A 15,675-nucleotide genomic window follows, 5' to 3' on the forward strand; every position below is an offset into this window, starting at 1 on the left:
AAGTTACCTGTAATCTTTGTCCAAACACTTCAAACAACTTTCCTAATACAACTTTAGGTATTTTTTTAAATGTAAATAATCAATCAAATTTAAGACGGGATAAACTGCGTTCAATAGTGGATGAAAAACAAAGTGGAGCGAGCTTTCAGGTCGCGCGCCCCAAACACTACACTAGACTCGACCCTCGTTCTGAACAGCCCTACTTCTTCATTACAAAAAGGAAAAACATCAACCCATTTCTAAAGACTGTTGACATCTAGTGGAAGCAATAGGAACTGCAAGCAAGTGCCTTAGAAATCTAGATCCACATAGAAAATCCATTGAAAAGAGAGTGACCTCAAAAGATCCTGGATGGTTTGTCTTCGTGGTTTGACCTGACAAATAAGTTCTGTTATACTCACAGACATTATTCAAACTGTTTTTCAGAAACTTCAGAGTGTTCTCTATCCAAATATACTAATAACATGCATATCCTAGCTTCTGGGCCTGAGTAGCAGGCAGTTTACTTTGGGCACGCTTTTCATCCGGACATGAAAATACCGCCCCCTAGCCTAGAGAGGTTTTAAAATGAAGCACATTAATCCGCTTTACAAGGGGCGTAGAGCCTAATTGGCATATATAAGCAGCGCGTGAGTTTCAAGTTTCGGACATTTTCACCATGAAAATGCATGCATAATTTGCGGCCACTTTTGATAATGGTGTTTTCCACAAATGGAACATTTGCGCTTATAGTCTACTACCATGTGCACATTGCTGTGCTTATAATGTGAATTAATAGCCTAATAGTTTATCAACATTTTAAACTAAACATTCTGATTTGTTGCGTCAGCCACATTGCCTAAAATAGTTTTGTTGATGCTAGGTGGTTGTATTAATTTGAGATCTATCACGCCCCAGACTGTTTGGAATATTTATTTCTCACACAGAACAGAATAGGGACTTTTGTACTATGGGGGATAGTAGATTGACATAAGCTAGTGCTTTAGCTTTTCGTTAGGCCTACTCATCTTGTTGGCTGACGAAAAGTACATGTGGACAATTCATCCAATATCTTCAATACGCACCTCGGAATTGGATAAGGACGCGCGCAGTTGCGTCCCCCGATGTGTCTGTCTTAACTTGTAGCCGGTGAGAAAGACTTGATCACGTGACGGAGAGCCGTGGGAGTGAGAGATGCTTCGGATTGCGCAGCACACTCAGGGAGAAGGGCACAACGCAGCACACTCAGGGAGAAGGGCACAACGCAGCACACTCAGGGAGAAGGGCACAACGCAGCACACTCAGGGAGAAGGGCACAACGCAGCACACTCCGGGAGAAGGGCACAACGCAGCACACTCAGGGAGAAGGGCACAACGCAGCACACTCAGGGAGAAGGGCACAATGCAGCACACTCAGGGAGAAGGGCGCAGCACGCAGCACTCCGGGCCGCAAAATACATGGATTTCTTTACGGTGACATTACAGTCACAAAGGGGATGCCGCGTGAAATTCGAGGCATTATCAAGTGCTTGTCAAATTGTGAATGAGAGACTGATGAAGTATGTACAGCCTGCACAAATAAAACAAAGCAGAGCTCATGCCTTTCAAGTGACTTTTTTTTCAAATCATCATTAGAGTCTCATCATGCAGCCTTTCAATTTCTTAAATCCTTACAATGTATTAGAGCCTCCTCTTTTTAATAGAGGCCATCAAACCTCTATTTTCTCACGCAATTGCATAGCATAGCCTATAGAAATGTTGCGCAACATTGGGCTATAGGAACACTTATTTCATTCCATGCATCAAGCAGCTATGAGGAGCTGTCTCGCTGCGCGACAGGTGATCCTATTCCGGTCAAACTCTGAATGCCAGAGCTCTAATTAAGTGTTTGATTGATTTGATTGTATTTGCATTGATGTCAAGAGTGTTTAGAGGGACAATAGAGCCCTGAGTACCAGGCCATTAACGACAGGCCATTAGTGACTGACCGTTAGCCAGTTTGGTAGGCTACTAATGACCAGCAGCAGCATCAGAGCGGTGTTTTGGTGAAGACTAGTTACCCGTGACTCCAGCGGTCACGTGGAATTTGATTGCGGTCGTGACTCGTGACTCTGTTCATGCCTCGTGACTGCCGGTGTGACGGTAACTAGAACAGCCCTATGCCAGGGTCGTGGGTCCGGATCCTGCTGGGGCCACTAATGCGAAAATGTTTGCACTCACTCTTGTAAGTCACTTTGGATAAAAGCCTCTGCTAAATGGCATGTATTATTATGTAGAATGTCTCTTCCTCCTTTTCTTATTCTCTTCTATTTCTCTCTTCCTCCACTCACTCCATGTCTCCCCTCCGTTTTCCCTCTGTCTCCCTCCTCCCCTCTCCCCCCTCTATCTCTCTCTCCATCCCTTGTTCCCCTGGAGTCTGGCTAGAAAAGCTTTTGTGGATAATTGATCTGCAGAAGGAGGGGATCGATGCCTCCTTTCCTACCACCTCTCCCTGTCTCTGGATTTGTCTCCTTGTCTCCCTCCCTCTCTCTCGCTCTCTCTCACTCACTGTCTGTCCACACCCTTGTCCTCTCCATGTCTGTGGTAAAGGCATGGATTGCAGAGAGAGGAGAAGATGATGAGCAAATAGTGGAGGAGAAAGAGAGGGATGATGAACAAATGGGACCAGAGTTCATTAAGTCATGTTTATGGATCTTGAACTATAGAAGCCCCACCGGAACACTTTCTGCAAGCCTGCACTGACACTTTATGAGTTTCATTGATAGTGCTTATGTTCTGTCTCGGGTTGGGGGGAGGGACACACACACAAGGCCAGGCCACTAATAGTCTCCACTGTGTCTGTTTCATTACTCCACAACCTTTGCATAGAACACTGCTTCTATCAGCACTTTCTATTGGAAGTCCTTACACAGAGGCTATAGGAGGACTGGTGTTGTTATTGATGTCTGTGTGTGTGTGTGTTCTGACTGTGAGTTGGATGGATAAAAAATGTTATGTTGAAAGTAAAGTGTACCGTTGTGGATAAAGTGTACTGAATCTCTCTTCTCTTCTCTCCGCTTCTCTTCACTCTCATCTCTCTCTCACTGTTCTCTCTCTCTCTCTCTCTCTCACTGCTCTCTGTCTCTTCTCTCTCATCTCTCTCTCACTGTTTTCTCTCTCTCTCTCTCTCTCGCTGCTCTCTGTCTCTTCTCTCTCATCTCTCTCTCACTGTTCTCTCTCTCTCTCGCTGCTCTCTGTCTCTTCTCTCTCATCTCTCTCTAACTGTTCTCTCTCTAACTGTTCTCTCTCTCTCTCTCTCTCTCTCTCTCTCTCTCTCTCTCGCTGCTCTCATCTCTCTCACTGTTCTCTCTCTCTCTCGCTGTTCTCTCTCTCTCTCTCTCTCTCTCTCTCTCTCTCTCTCTCGCTGCTCTCTGTCACTGCTCTCTCTCTCATCTCTCTCTCACTGTTCTCTGTCACTGTTCTCTCTCTCTCTCATCTCTCTCTCACTGTTCTCTCTCTCTCTCTCTCTCTCTCTCTCTCTCTCTCTCTCTCTCTCTCTCTCTGCTCTCTCGCTCTCTCTCTCTCACTCCTGTCTCCTCTCTCTCTTCTCTCAGGTATCACTACTGAAGGGATCTACAGGGTGAGTGGGAACAAGTCAGAAATGGAGAGCATGCAGAGGCAGTTTGACCAGGGTGAGTCACCAGAACCTCTGTTTTGACCGCAGACATTGAATACAAAACCCACACACACCAACAATATGAATTGTCAACAGTATGCTACAAATTACACTCCGTGGCCAGTTTATTAGGTACACCACCTCGTTCACGAAGATGTTTTGCTCCTACAGACAGTGAATCATGTGGCCACGGCTTGCTATATAAAGCAGGCAGACAGGCATCGAGGCATTCAGCCACTGTTCGATTGAAGGTTAGAATGGGCGAAACAAGTGACCTCTGTGACTGAGTGTGGTATGTATCTCAGAAATGGCCAGCCTCCTGGACCTTTCACACACGACAGTGTCTAGGGCAGGGTTTCCCAAACTCGGTCCTCGGGACCCAGAGGGGTGCACGCTGAAGGTTTTTGCCCTACCACTACACAGCTGATTCAAATAATCAACTAATCAGTTTTGATCATTTGAATCAGCTGTGTAGTGCTAGGCCAAAATAACAAAACGTGCACCCCTGCACGTCTAGGGTTACTGAGAATGGCGCGCCAAACAAAAAACATCCTGTGGGTGAAAACAGCTCGTTGATGATAGGTCGGCAGTCCTGTGGGTGAAAACAGCTCGTTGATGATAGGTCGAAGGGGAATGGCAAGAATCCTTCAAGCTAACAGGCGGGCCACAGGCAACTAACGGTGCAGTACAACAGTGGTGTGCTGAACGGCATTTCGTAAACGCACAACTCATTGGTCCTTGTCACCGATGGGCTATTGCAGCTACCACACGGGGTTCCACTCCTATGGACAATTGAGGAGTGGAAAAACATTGAATAGTCCGACGAATCCTGGTTCCTGTTGCGTCATGCTGATGGCAGAGTCAGGATTTGGCGTTAGCAGTATGAGTCTATGGTCCCATCCTGGTGTAATGGTGTGGGAAATGTTTTCCTGGCACACATTAGGTTCCCTTTATACCAATTGAGTAATATTTCCATGCCCCAAAGAATTCAGGTTGTTCTGGAGGAAAAGGGGCGACTGACCCGGTACTTGATGGGTGTACCTAGTACACTGGCCACTGAGTGTAATTATTGTAGGGTTGTCAGACCCCATGCCACCTGTAGTCGGTGTCTACATGTACACATACTGACCTATGCACACACACAAACTCACCAATACGCAGAAACACACTCCTATACCTCGGCACAAACAGGCCACAGAGGTGCAGTGTTAGTGTGTTGTATCTATCCAGAAGCCTGATGTCCAATGGATCCACCTAATTAACCTGGGAGCATCTGTAGCATTGATCTACAGGAAGGAGAGGCCTTCCTCCGTAGCGTAGCTTCTGTGTGTGTGTCCATGAGTTTGTGTGGTGTGGGTCGTTAATTACCTCCAGATTGGTTTGGTTAATGAAGCATGCTTGCTGGTATATACCACTGCACATACCACTGCACATCAGTAAAGCTGAATACGGCTGAGGTAATCAGAAGCGAAGTCCTGTGTCCAATCGATCAGGACGCTAGACCAAGGTGACAATACAATTACAAATACAGCACAGGTAGACCTAGCCACAAATCAGCTATTGCTTAGCCACCCCTCACAGCACAGGTAGACCATAGCCACAAATCAGCTATTGCTTAGCCACCCCTCACAGCACAGGTAGACCATAGCCACAAATCAGCTATTGCTTATCCACCCCTCACAGCACAGGTAGACCATAGCCACAAATCAGCTATTGCTTAGCCACCCCTCACAGCACAGGTAGACCATAGCCACAAATCAGCTATTGCTTAGCCACCCCTCACAGCACAGGTAGACCATAGCCACAAATCAGCTATTGCTTAGCCACCCCTCACAGCACAGGTAGACCATAGCCACAAATCAGCTATTGCTTAGCCACCCCTCACAGCACAGGTAGACCATAGCCACAAATCAGCTATTGCTTAGCCACCCCTCACAGCACAGGTAGACCATAGCCACAAATCAGCTATTGCCTAGCCACCCCTCACAGCACAGGTAACCCATAGCCACAAATCAGCTATTGCTTAGCCACCCCTCACAGCACAGGTAGACCATAGCCACAAATCAGCTATTGCCTAGCCACCCCTCACAGCACAGGTAACCCATAGCCACAAATCAGCTATTGCCTAGCCACCCCTCACAGCACAGGTAACCCATAGCCACAAATCAGCTATTGCTTAGCCACCCCTCACAGCACAGGTAACCCATAGCCACAAATCAGCTATTGCCTAGCCACCCCTCACAGCACGGGTAGACCATAGCCACAAATCAGCTATTGCCTAGCCACCCCTCACAGCACAGGTAACCCATAGCCACAAATCAGCTATTGCCTAGCCACCCCTCACAGCACAGGTAACCCATAGCCACAAATCAGCTATTGCCTAGCCACCCCTCACAGCACAGGTAACCCATAGCCACAAATCAGCTATTGCCTAGCCACCCCTCACAGCACGGGTAACCTATAGCGATAGAACAACACACCTGTTGTGTTGGAGGGACCTAAAATCCAGTTGAGATACGACAGCCGAGACGAGACGGTTTTATGCAGTTATGGAATGAAGTTTTCTTGATCTGAACCGTCTAGTTTTAGAACGTCTCATGTCGGTTGTTGGAGGTTCAACATGTCAAATCTTAGCTAAAGACTTGGGATGAGACAGATCCGTTTAGCCAATCAGAGAGCAGTGTGCTGACGAACTGCGTTTAGTCAGGCAGACTGCTAGCTAGTTATTTTGCTGCTGTTAGTGAGCCTAGTTTGCTGACATTTATCCGACAAGTCACAAAAGGCGCCCGGTTTCTGATGCACGTATTTCATGATACTTGTTTTCTACAACACCGTGCTACGACAAGTGGAAACGTTGTCTCAAAGTTGTATCGAGTCATTGAGCCACTGTTACCATGGAAACAGTCTCAACCGCTCGTCTCCTGGCCAGTTTTGTCTCGTCCCTCGTCACGTCGGCTGTTGTATCTGAGCCGGGCTTTAGGAGCACTGAGATCTGGAGCTCACTCTTGAGGCCTGGCCTGGTCTGGGAACCGGTCTGAACCGTAGAGCACTAGGCATTACTGGGTCAGAACTGACTTGGGACCAGTGTTATCACTGAAGCTGTTCTGTTATACACTCCACGGGTCCTCTTTTTTTCATCCTTCCTTGCTAACCCCTCACCATCGCAGTCTATCTAACTCTCTGCCACTGTCAATCCCGCCCCTTTCTATTCCCCCCCCCATCTCCCTAGATCTCTTTCTCTACGTTTGTCATAGATGGGAGAGAGTAATCCGAGAAGGGTTTCTGGATAGTCTCATTTTCTTATCCTTCTCCCCCTTCCTTCTCTCACACTCCTTCTCTTTCTCTGTGTTTTGTACAACAAGCCCGTGTCAGCGGGGCAGGGGGTCGCCTGCGATTCCTCTTGGTTTATCGTTTTAATCATCAGTTTGCTTCTGGTGCCGCAAACTTTGTTCCCACTCTCTCCCACGCGGTCCCTTATGCTGAGCTGACACACTGAATAAGAGAGACTCACTGAGAAGCCGCAGCCAATTGGGCGCAGTTCCTTCTACCTGCTTATCCCGTTATGCTTTGCGCGCTGGTGTTGGGGTTTGTTTATTCGGGTATTGTAGTCTATCACCGGGTGGGGTGATACTATAGCAGTAAAACGGATGAGTTTAAGGCAGACTTTTGTGTGTGTGTGTGTGTTTCATAATGTTGTGACTTGCAGATCGTATCCTAAACCAGGGGTCTCGTCCATGTCTTATTCTAACAAATCCCCTCTCTCTGTCTCTCCCTCGCTCTCTGTCTCTCCCTCGCTCTCTGTCTCTCCCTCGCTCTCTGTCTCTCCCTCGCTCTCTGTCTCTCCCTCGCTCTCTGTCTCTCCCTCGCTCTCTGTCTCTCCCTCGCTCTCTGTCTCTCCCTCGCTCTCTGTCTTTCCCTCGCTCTCTGTCTCTTCCTCGCTCTCTGTCTCTCCCTCGCTCTCTGTCTCCCCCTCGCTCTCTGTCTCCCCCTCGCTCTCTGTCTCTCCCTCACTCTCTGTCTCTCCCTCGCTCTCTGTCTCTCCCTCGCTCTCTGTCTCTCCCTCGCACTCTGTCTCTCCCTCGCTCTCTGTCTCCCTGCTAGACCATAACCTGGACCTGGTGGAGAAGGACTTCACCATCAACACGGTGGCCGGAGCCATGAAGGCCTTCTTCTCTGAGCTTCCTGAACCCCTGGTGCCCTACAGCCATCAGATCGAACTGGTGGAGGCCTTCAGTAAGACATGGGGCTGGGCTGGGGTGTGTGTGTGTGGGGTGGGGCGGTGGGGGGGCTGTGGCTGGGGTGTGTGTGTGTGTGTGGGTTGGGGGGACTGTGGCTGGGGAAAGAGGTTTGGGGAGAGAATGGATTAGGGTTGTTCTTGCTTAACCTACTTGGTCTCTATGAAGAAACCAGTGCCGTTTAAGATGGAGGACACCTTTTTTTATGAGCATGGCCTTATTTCTATTACAGCATACTGGGTGACTGTCATTCATATTCCACTCACCCAGCTCAATGTAACGTATGTAGGTTTAGGCGACTACATGATACAACATTTTTCCCCTATACCCATCATGAGGTTGCCACAACCTATGAAGGAAAGTTTACAACGTAGGTGCACAGGTCGAGAGAAATGTGAGTAATCAAGGTAACAGACATTGACGCATTCAATCCCGCCTTGCACACTCTTGCCTGCATCTAGCTGATCTAGAGTGCAAACATTAGTCCAACTCTTGTAAACAAGAGTTTCTGTTGGACATATTCAGGTACGTTTATCCCAGTTTCATTCCGTTTGCTTCCGTTTAAGAAGAAAAAAATTCAGCGGAATGAACACACCCCTGATCACGCGCAAACAAAGTTCCCTTTCATAGCAGCCACATACAAACAGCATGATCACTTTGCTTGTTGTACAATTCCATCTCGCATCTACCTGCCTTCCTCCTCTCACCATCTCCCTTCGCTTTGTGGACTTCAGTGCGCAAACACATCAGCAGTCTGTAACCAGGAGAGAGAAAACACTTTCCAAGCCAAACCGCCAACCACTCCACACAGCGGCCTACATTGTTGTCACCATATTAACGGAGTGGTCAGCATAGCTACTAGAATTAACACATTTGTGAACCCGCTACAGTCATGCAGTACAGTGTACAGTCAGCAGCAAGCAGTTTATCAGTTACACCTGTGGGCCCCTTACCTTGACTTGGATGAGTTCCAGTGTTGGATAGCCATAGCCAGCTAGCTAACAGTTTCCCTCTCTGTTTGAGACGGTTGTTTGTGTAGGCTAAACTAGCTAGCTGCATTCACTCGCTAAGTCAGTGAAAAGAAATACAACTCAATATAGCTATCTCTCTCTTGCTTCTCCTTCATTTTTTATTAATTGAATTTGTTCAAAACTATTCAACTATTGTCTTTCTCTCTCTTTGAGTCAACTACATTTTATGCAGTGCTGGCTAGCTGTAGTTATGATTTGAGTACTAGATTCATTCTCTGATCCTTTGATTGGGTGGACAACATGTCAGTTCATGATGCAAGAGCTCTGATAGGTTGGAGGACGTCTTCCGGAAGTTGTCATAATTACTGTGTAAGTCTATGGAAGGGTTGAGAACCACAAGCCTCCAAGGTTTTGTACTGAAGTCAATGCACCCAGAGGAGGATGGAAGATAGCTGTCCTCCGGGTACACCACAGTGCTACCCTATAGAGTGCTGATGATGCTACTATAGACCTTCAAAATAGTGTGTTTTAAAAAATGATTTGGTGAAGGGAATATATGTAGTATAGTTTTATCTAAAAAGGATCGCTTAATGTTTCACTATTTTATTTTTATGAAATTCACTGTGTAGGATGGTCCTCCCCTTCCCTCTTTGAGGAGCCTCCAATGGAAGACGCATACATTTCCTGTGAAGAAAGACAAACAAAATGATACAGAATGTCAGATTAACAAGTGCACTTCTTTCCTCTCCGGTCTGTCACTCCCATTGCGTTTTGTAATCCGTCGTCGTGGAGATTTAAGGTGTAGCGTCGCGGCCCAGAGATGTACCTGGACTCTGGAGGGCGACCGTCACTCAGTGAGCGGATTGTCTGTGCCAGGCCCTTGAGCCGTGACAAAGCCCTGACAAAACCCTGCAGCCTGCAGCAGGAGAGAGACACGACAAACACAGCGTTTAAAGACTAGTTAGAAAAGAAACACTTACGGGATGGATTGCAGAACTCTGTGTATGACTGTAGAAGGCAGAAGAAGTGAACACATCTGGGTTTTGAAGGAGCTGGATAACATGTGAAAGGCTGTGTGTGTGTGTGTGTGTGTGTGTGTGTGTGTGTGTGTGTGTGTGTGTGTGTGTGTGTGTGTGTGTGTGTGTGTGTGTGTGTGTGTGTGTGTGTGTGGTGTGTGCGTGTGCGTGTGACTCTGCCTCGCTCACATGGAGACACACAAGACAGGCTGTGTTGGAGTGCTGATATCAGCTTGTCTGACTCACTCCTACCATTGGGCTCAGCACACTCAGAGGACCTGTGTGTGTTCATGTGTGTATGGTTTTATAACTGTGTGTGTGTGTGATCACTGCTATGCTTTGTTAAGTCAACGCTGACTCTCAGCTGTGATTTGAGTTTGTGTCAGTGTGTGCCATGCTTCCCCCTCCCTGTCCCTGCATGTGTGGGACCTTTCTCTGGTTGTGTGTGTATGTGTGTGTGTGCATTCATGTGCTTTTATTCTTTCTCTCTGACCTCTCCTGTCTCCTGTCGCCGAATCAGAGCTCAACGACAGGGATCAGCGGGTTCACGCCATGAAGGACATCCTGCGCCGTTTCCCCAGGGAAAACTATGACGTCTTCAAATACGTCATCAATCACTTGAACAAGTGAGTGGCTTAGGTGACAGAGCTGTGACGGCCGCACTGACTACAGTAACGGTCATCCACCCTGCGACCTTTGACCTTCCACCCTGCCCGCTACACCCCTGGCTCCATTTTGAGTCAGCTTTAAATTCAGTCGAGGCACAAACACGGCAGAGTTTAGATTTCTAGATGATGTCACTTTACGTTGTGTTTTCTATCTCTCTCCCTGTCTGTCTCTCCCTTAACCCTCTTTTCCTCTCTCTCTCTCTCTCTCCCCCCCCCTCAGGGTGAGCCAGAATAACCGTTTGAACCTGATGACCAGTGAGAATCTGTCCATCTGTTTTTGGCCCACTCTGATGCGGCCCGACTTCACAACAATGGACGCCCTGACGGCCACGCGGACCTACCAGACAATCATCGAGTCCTTCATCCACCAATGTGCTTTCTTCTTCTACAATCAGCCCCTGTCTGACACCCCTAGCGGGCACGCCTCCCCCACCGCCACCCTCTCCTCCCACGGGGGAACCTCGGCCTACTCCTCCTTGGCATACAGCTCTCCGTCCCTCACACCCTCCCCGGCCCCTTACGTTATGCCCGCCACACCGCCCGTCATCCCCCACTACGGGCCGCCCCATACCCAGATGTCCCCGCCACACACCCCCCAGTCCCCCATCCAGGCCCTGCTGCCCCCCCTGCACCCCCATCACCCCCCCACGGAACAACACATGCTGTGAGCCAGGGATGGAAGGAAATAAAGAGATTAGTGGGGGAGAGATGCAAAGAGTTTGAGATTCAGAGGGAGGTATGGGGGGGGGGGGGGGGGGAGAAGAACGTTAAGTGGGAGAGATTTTGAAGGGGTGGTGAGAAATATGGAGGGATTGAGAAGAGAGTGAGTTTTAGGGACAGTGAAAGAAAAAGAGAAGATGAGCAGGTGAGTGAGATGCAGTACATATAGGGAACAACTGTTGGGAGAGGGGGTTATCCAACCCCCATTGCGTTTAAAGATATATACACACACACACACACACATGACTCAGGGGAGGGGGTGGGAAAGAGAAACTTTTGAGCCACAAGAGCCACGGCTTGTCCTCCCATACCACTGTAGTCTCTTGACTCTTCTCTCTTCTCTACCACTTCTTCTGCCCCCTTCTCCACTGCCTTAGAGAGTACCTCCCCCTCCAACACACACTCTGCTGCCCTCCCACTGGAGCCTCGCCCGGGACACCCCTGTGTCGCCAGCCCGTGTCATTTGGGCTCAGTGAGGGAGTAACACCCAGGGAAACCCCAAGTGTCATGTCCCTCCCCAAACATAAAAAACAAAACTTCTGAACTTCTGACCGTAGCTAGGCAGGGTATCTTTGGGGGAAGTGTGGGAAGAACATGAACTATATGGACCTTCTAGCTGGACTCTAAAACCACTCCCCAGTGCCCCACCTTCCTCGCCTCACCACCACTCACCGCGATGGGGCTGTGGATTGCCAGTGACTGCCCTGTCCTCCCCAGGTTGATCCTGGGTCAATGTGGAGGGAGGACCTAACCAGTAGCTTCTCAGCATTTATTTGACCATTGTTACCAGGAAATGGACTTGAGGCAGGCTTCGCCTCTCCCACATGGACTAGCTTCCACTTCAATAGACTCATTCCTAAACCCCCACCTCCTCCGCTTCAGTGTCCATTACAACCAGAGATAACGCCAAGAACAAAAGTCTCAACTGACTGGATCTGCAGGGAGGCTGGAGCACGGAACTTTGGGTGCTCTCACACCCTCGGCATCTTGGGAGACCTCCTCCGTTCCTTTCTGTCTTCTCTGACCCCATGCCCCCGAGCCTCCAGGCAACGCTGGAAGACTGTTGTTTTTCTTTTGATTAAAGAGGATATCTTTACTCCCATTTCTTTCCGGATGTTTAATGTTGTTCCACCCTTCCTTTCTCTTTCCCCCCTATGCTTCCATTTAGATTTTCAAACTGTGGATCAGTTTTGGAGAGTGTTCCCATTGATGACTGACCGATCAGAATGCACTCTCACACAGCAAGTCCCTCCTGTCAGATGTCCATGCTTACTTCTCATTGGCCCTTCTGCTTTCTGCGAAGGGCGGGAATAACTGGCAGGGAGAATTAGGATAGATGAGGAAGGGGTGGGATTCAGGGATGCACTTTATGTACTCTGGACTCTGAAAAGCATCTAGGGCTCTTCGACACGGACTGCAGAGAGGAACAGCCATAACGATTCCCTTAAGGATCCCAGGAGGCATTGGGAAGTGGTGGCAGGAAATTCCCTCTTCCTCCTGTTACCCATGAGGGGTTTGGAAGCCTGGAGAGACATGGGAGCATGACCTGTGTGTGTGTGCGTGTGCGTGCGTGCACATGCTTCTAATATGGTAGAGAGCGGGAGAATCATTAGTGTAGAGCTCTCTGAAGTTTATTGAGATTGAGAGACTGCAGAGCACTTTTGGGAGTCTCTTTAGTGAGAAGTGCGACACCACTTTCTCACCATGTCTAATGCGTTGTGAAGTCATGTAGCCACCTCTCTGAGAACACACCATTGCCATCTGGTGGACAACATAGTTACTGCAGCTATGACCTCACCCACCACTGCATGGGCGGAACACTATCCCCCCCCTTCTTGTGTGTAACAGATCTTTCTACATGCACATTCCCCCATATTTATCTGTTGAATATCAAGTCAAATGGACATATTGAGCCCAATAGGAATTCTTTGTATATAACATAGATGGAGAGTCTATACGATGAAAGCCATTTGAACTGCATTGAGATTAGTCTATGGGTGATCATATCTGTTGTGTTGCTAGGCAGCCAGCACTTTGATACAGATATATACTCTCCAGAGTGCGGTGTTGAGGAAGTGTATGACAACATAGATGTTTGTGTCAGCTGTCCATGATGCAGACAGTCCAGTGACTAGTCTAGTGTCCAGCTGTGCAACTGCTAGTTGGCAGTACTTGGTGATGTGTAGTCATGTGTTGTTGTACTGAGGCTGGCTCAGGATAGCTGTTCACATCCATTCAGCTGAGTGTGACAGGGATGCACATGAAGGAAAGGAGATGAGGAAGCAAGTTTAGAGTATTGAAACGTAGCCATTGGTGTTGATAGTCCCTCAGTGCCATCCTATGTTTATTGGTATCCCACTTCCTGGTTGGCACCACTTGGTATCCCTGCCCTCTTTTGACACGGCTCTGTTCCATGGTCCAGAGAGACGCTCCGGGGTGGACCAGAACAGACAGTCTATTCATCTGTGTTGATGACTGCGGAATTCCATGGTTCTGTCTGTGGTTGTCATAGAAACCTGTTTGATCGTTAGTGTGTGTGTGTGTGTGTCCGCACACATTAGAAAGTGTGAAACCAAGGTCATGTAATTTGTTTCATTTTGACCCTCGGCTTTACACACTCATGCCTGTCTCCACGTCTCTCCAGTTCCCATCGTCTTGACTGACAGGCCTCCCTGCCAATCACTGAAGTTATACCCTGACGACGACCCAATGATCTCCCGTCAGTATACACAGTATACACTACCTATATGACATGTTGGCGTGTCTGTGTCATTTGAGCTGTCAGTAGTAGCCAGACGTCAGTGTAACTCGACCCTAAACAAAGACCACGTGGCTTACAGTGGAGACTGCATTTCTCCTCACGGTCATTATCCCCACTTAATGTGACCTGGACATGACCACAGTTATCCCCTTAGCTAGCTATACGTTTACTTTTCACAGATGGAGACCGAGAGAGAGAGAGAGAGACCGAGAGCGAGAGAGATGTGAATGGGATCATTATTTGGGAGATGGGGGGGGGGGGGGGGGGGGGGGGGGCAAACTTTGGTACTTTTGAATGCCGGTCAGTGGCATTCCCTGTGTATATCAATGTGTTAATACTGAACAGACTGTGAGGCAGCCAAAGACTGTGCAAAAAAAGGGTGGGGGAGAGAGGAGGCAAAGCGACAAATGGAGGCTAAAAAAAACTATGGTAATTAAAAATGTGACGTTTGTTCTGCGATCTTGTGGCTCCGTCGCTTTCCTTTTTCTTCTATTCTTTGCAACAATGGTGACAGGTGGTCTGTTAAGTTAAAATGAGAAACAAGCAAACTATATTCAAATGGTTGTTTTATCTGTATGTTAGGGGGTCTAACACTTTGCCCTTTAGTCAATGGTGATAGAATTGTTTTTGTTTTTTCTTTTAATAATAAAAAATAAACGTTTTTTTTTAAAACAATTTTGTGAATGGTGAAGAGACCAGCCCAGTATAGTGCATGATTTTTTGCCCAGGCAAGGGAGGGGGCTCGACCACTCTCAGTATTTAAAGACAAGAAGATAAAAAAAATGTAATGATGGAAAAAAAATTAACCTGTATAAAAGATTGGAGGGAAAAAAACTACAAAAATAAACAGAAAAAATGCTGTCATTATTTGCTAAGAGTATGGTAATTTGTCTCAATAGGAATGGTGTATACAGCAAGGCCTTACATGACCTGTATTATAGTTAATAAATCAATCTTGTAAAAACCTGCCTCCTGTCTGTCTGTGCAAACCCACCGACTCATCAAACCATCCACGGCTTTCTGGAAATGAATGGACGAATGAATGAAAGGAATTAACACAACTTATTTCCACAGAAAGGCTGGCTACTCCTGGAATGAAATTCAGAAAGCTGCCCAATGTATGTCGAGTTCGCTGGAGAAGCTGGCGTCATTGATAGCCTTATGGACCTCATGGGGCATTGGGCCTGAGTAAGTAGTTTTCTACAGTTGACAGGTGTTTAATCATTATCATCTTCTAGTGTAGTCAAGTGACCTTTCCCAATGAAAACTGCCTAGGACAGTAGAGTAGCTTTTACTATGTACTTTACTATTTATATATTTTGACAACTTTTACTTTTACTTCACTTACCTTCCTAAAGAAAATAATGTACTTTTTACGCCATACATGTTCCCTGACACCCAAAAGTACTCGTTACATTATGAATACTTAGCAGGACAGGAACATGGTCCAATTCACACACTTATCAACAGATCACCCTGGTCATCTCTACTGCCTCTGATCTGTCAGACTCACTAAACACACATGCTTCGTTTGTAAATGATGTGTTGGAGTGTGCCCCTGGCTATCCATAAAAAAATTTAAACAAGAAAATAGTGCCGTCTGGTTTGCTTAATATCATTTGAAATGATTTCTACTTTTACTTTTGATACTTAAGTATATTTGAGCAATT

At 47.4% G+C, this 15,675-nt stretch overlaps 1 protein-coding gene across 2 annotated transcripts in view; it reads left to right on the forward strand.

The window, feature by feature from the left end:
* arhgap35a (Rho GTPase activating protein 35a) overlaps nucleotides 1-14,969 on the forward strand; it is an 84,275-nt gene extending 69,306 nt beyond the window's left edge. For both annotated transcript variants that reach the window (XM_031790469.1, XM_031790470.1), the window contains exons 4-7: nucleotides 3,573-3,650; nucleotides 7,736-7,867; nucleotides 10,377-10,482; nucleotides 10,745-14,969. In XM_031790469.1, the coding sequence (XP_031646329.1) occupies nucleotides 3,573-3,650; nucleotides 7,736-7,867; nucleotides 10,377-10,482; nucleotides 10,745-11,192 (764 nt within the window). In that variant the 3' untranslated portion in view covers nucleotides 11,193-14,969. The remainder of the gene's footprint in view (nucleotides 1-3,572; nucleotides 3,651-7,735; nucleotides 7,868-10,376; nucleotides 10,483-10,744) is intronic.
* Nucleotides 14,970-15,675: the final 706 nt, after the last annotated feature.

Source organism: Oncorhynchus kisutch, linkage group LG15, assembly GCF_002021735.2.
Source record: "Oncorhynchus kisutch isolate 150728-3 linkage group LG15, Okis_V2, whole genome shotgun sequence".
NCBI classification, from domain to species: domain Eukaryota; kingdom Metazoa; phylum Chordata; class Actinopteri; order Salmoniformes; family Salmonidae; genus Oncorhynchus; species Oncorhynchus kisutch.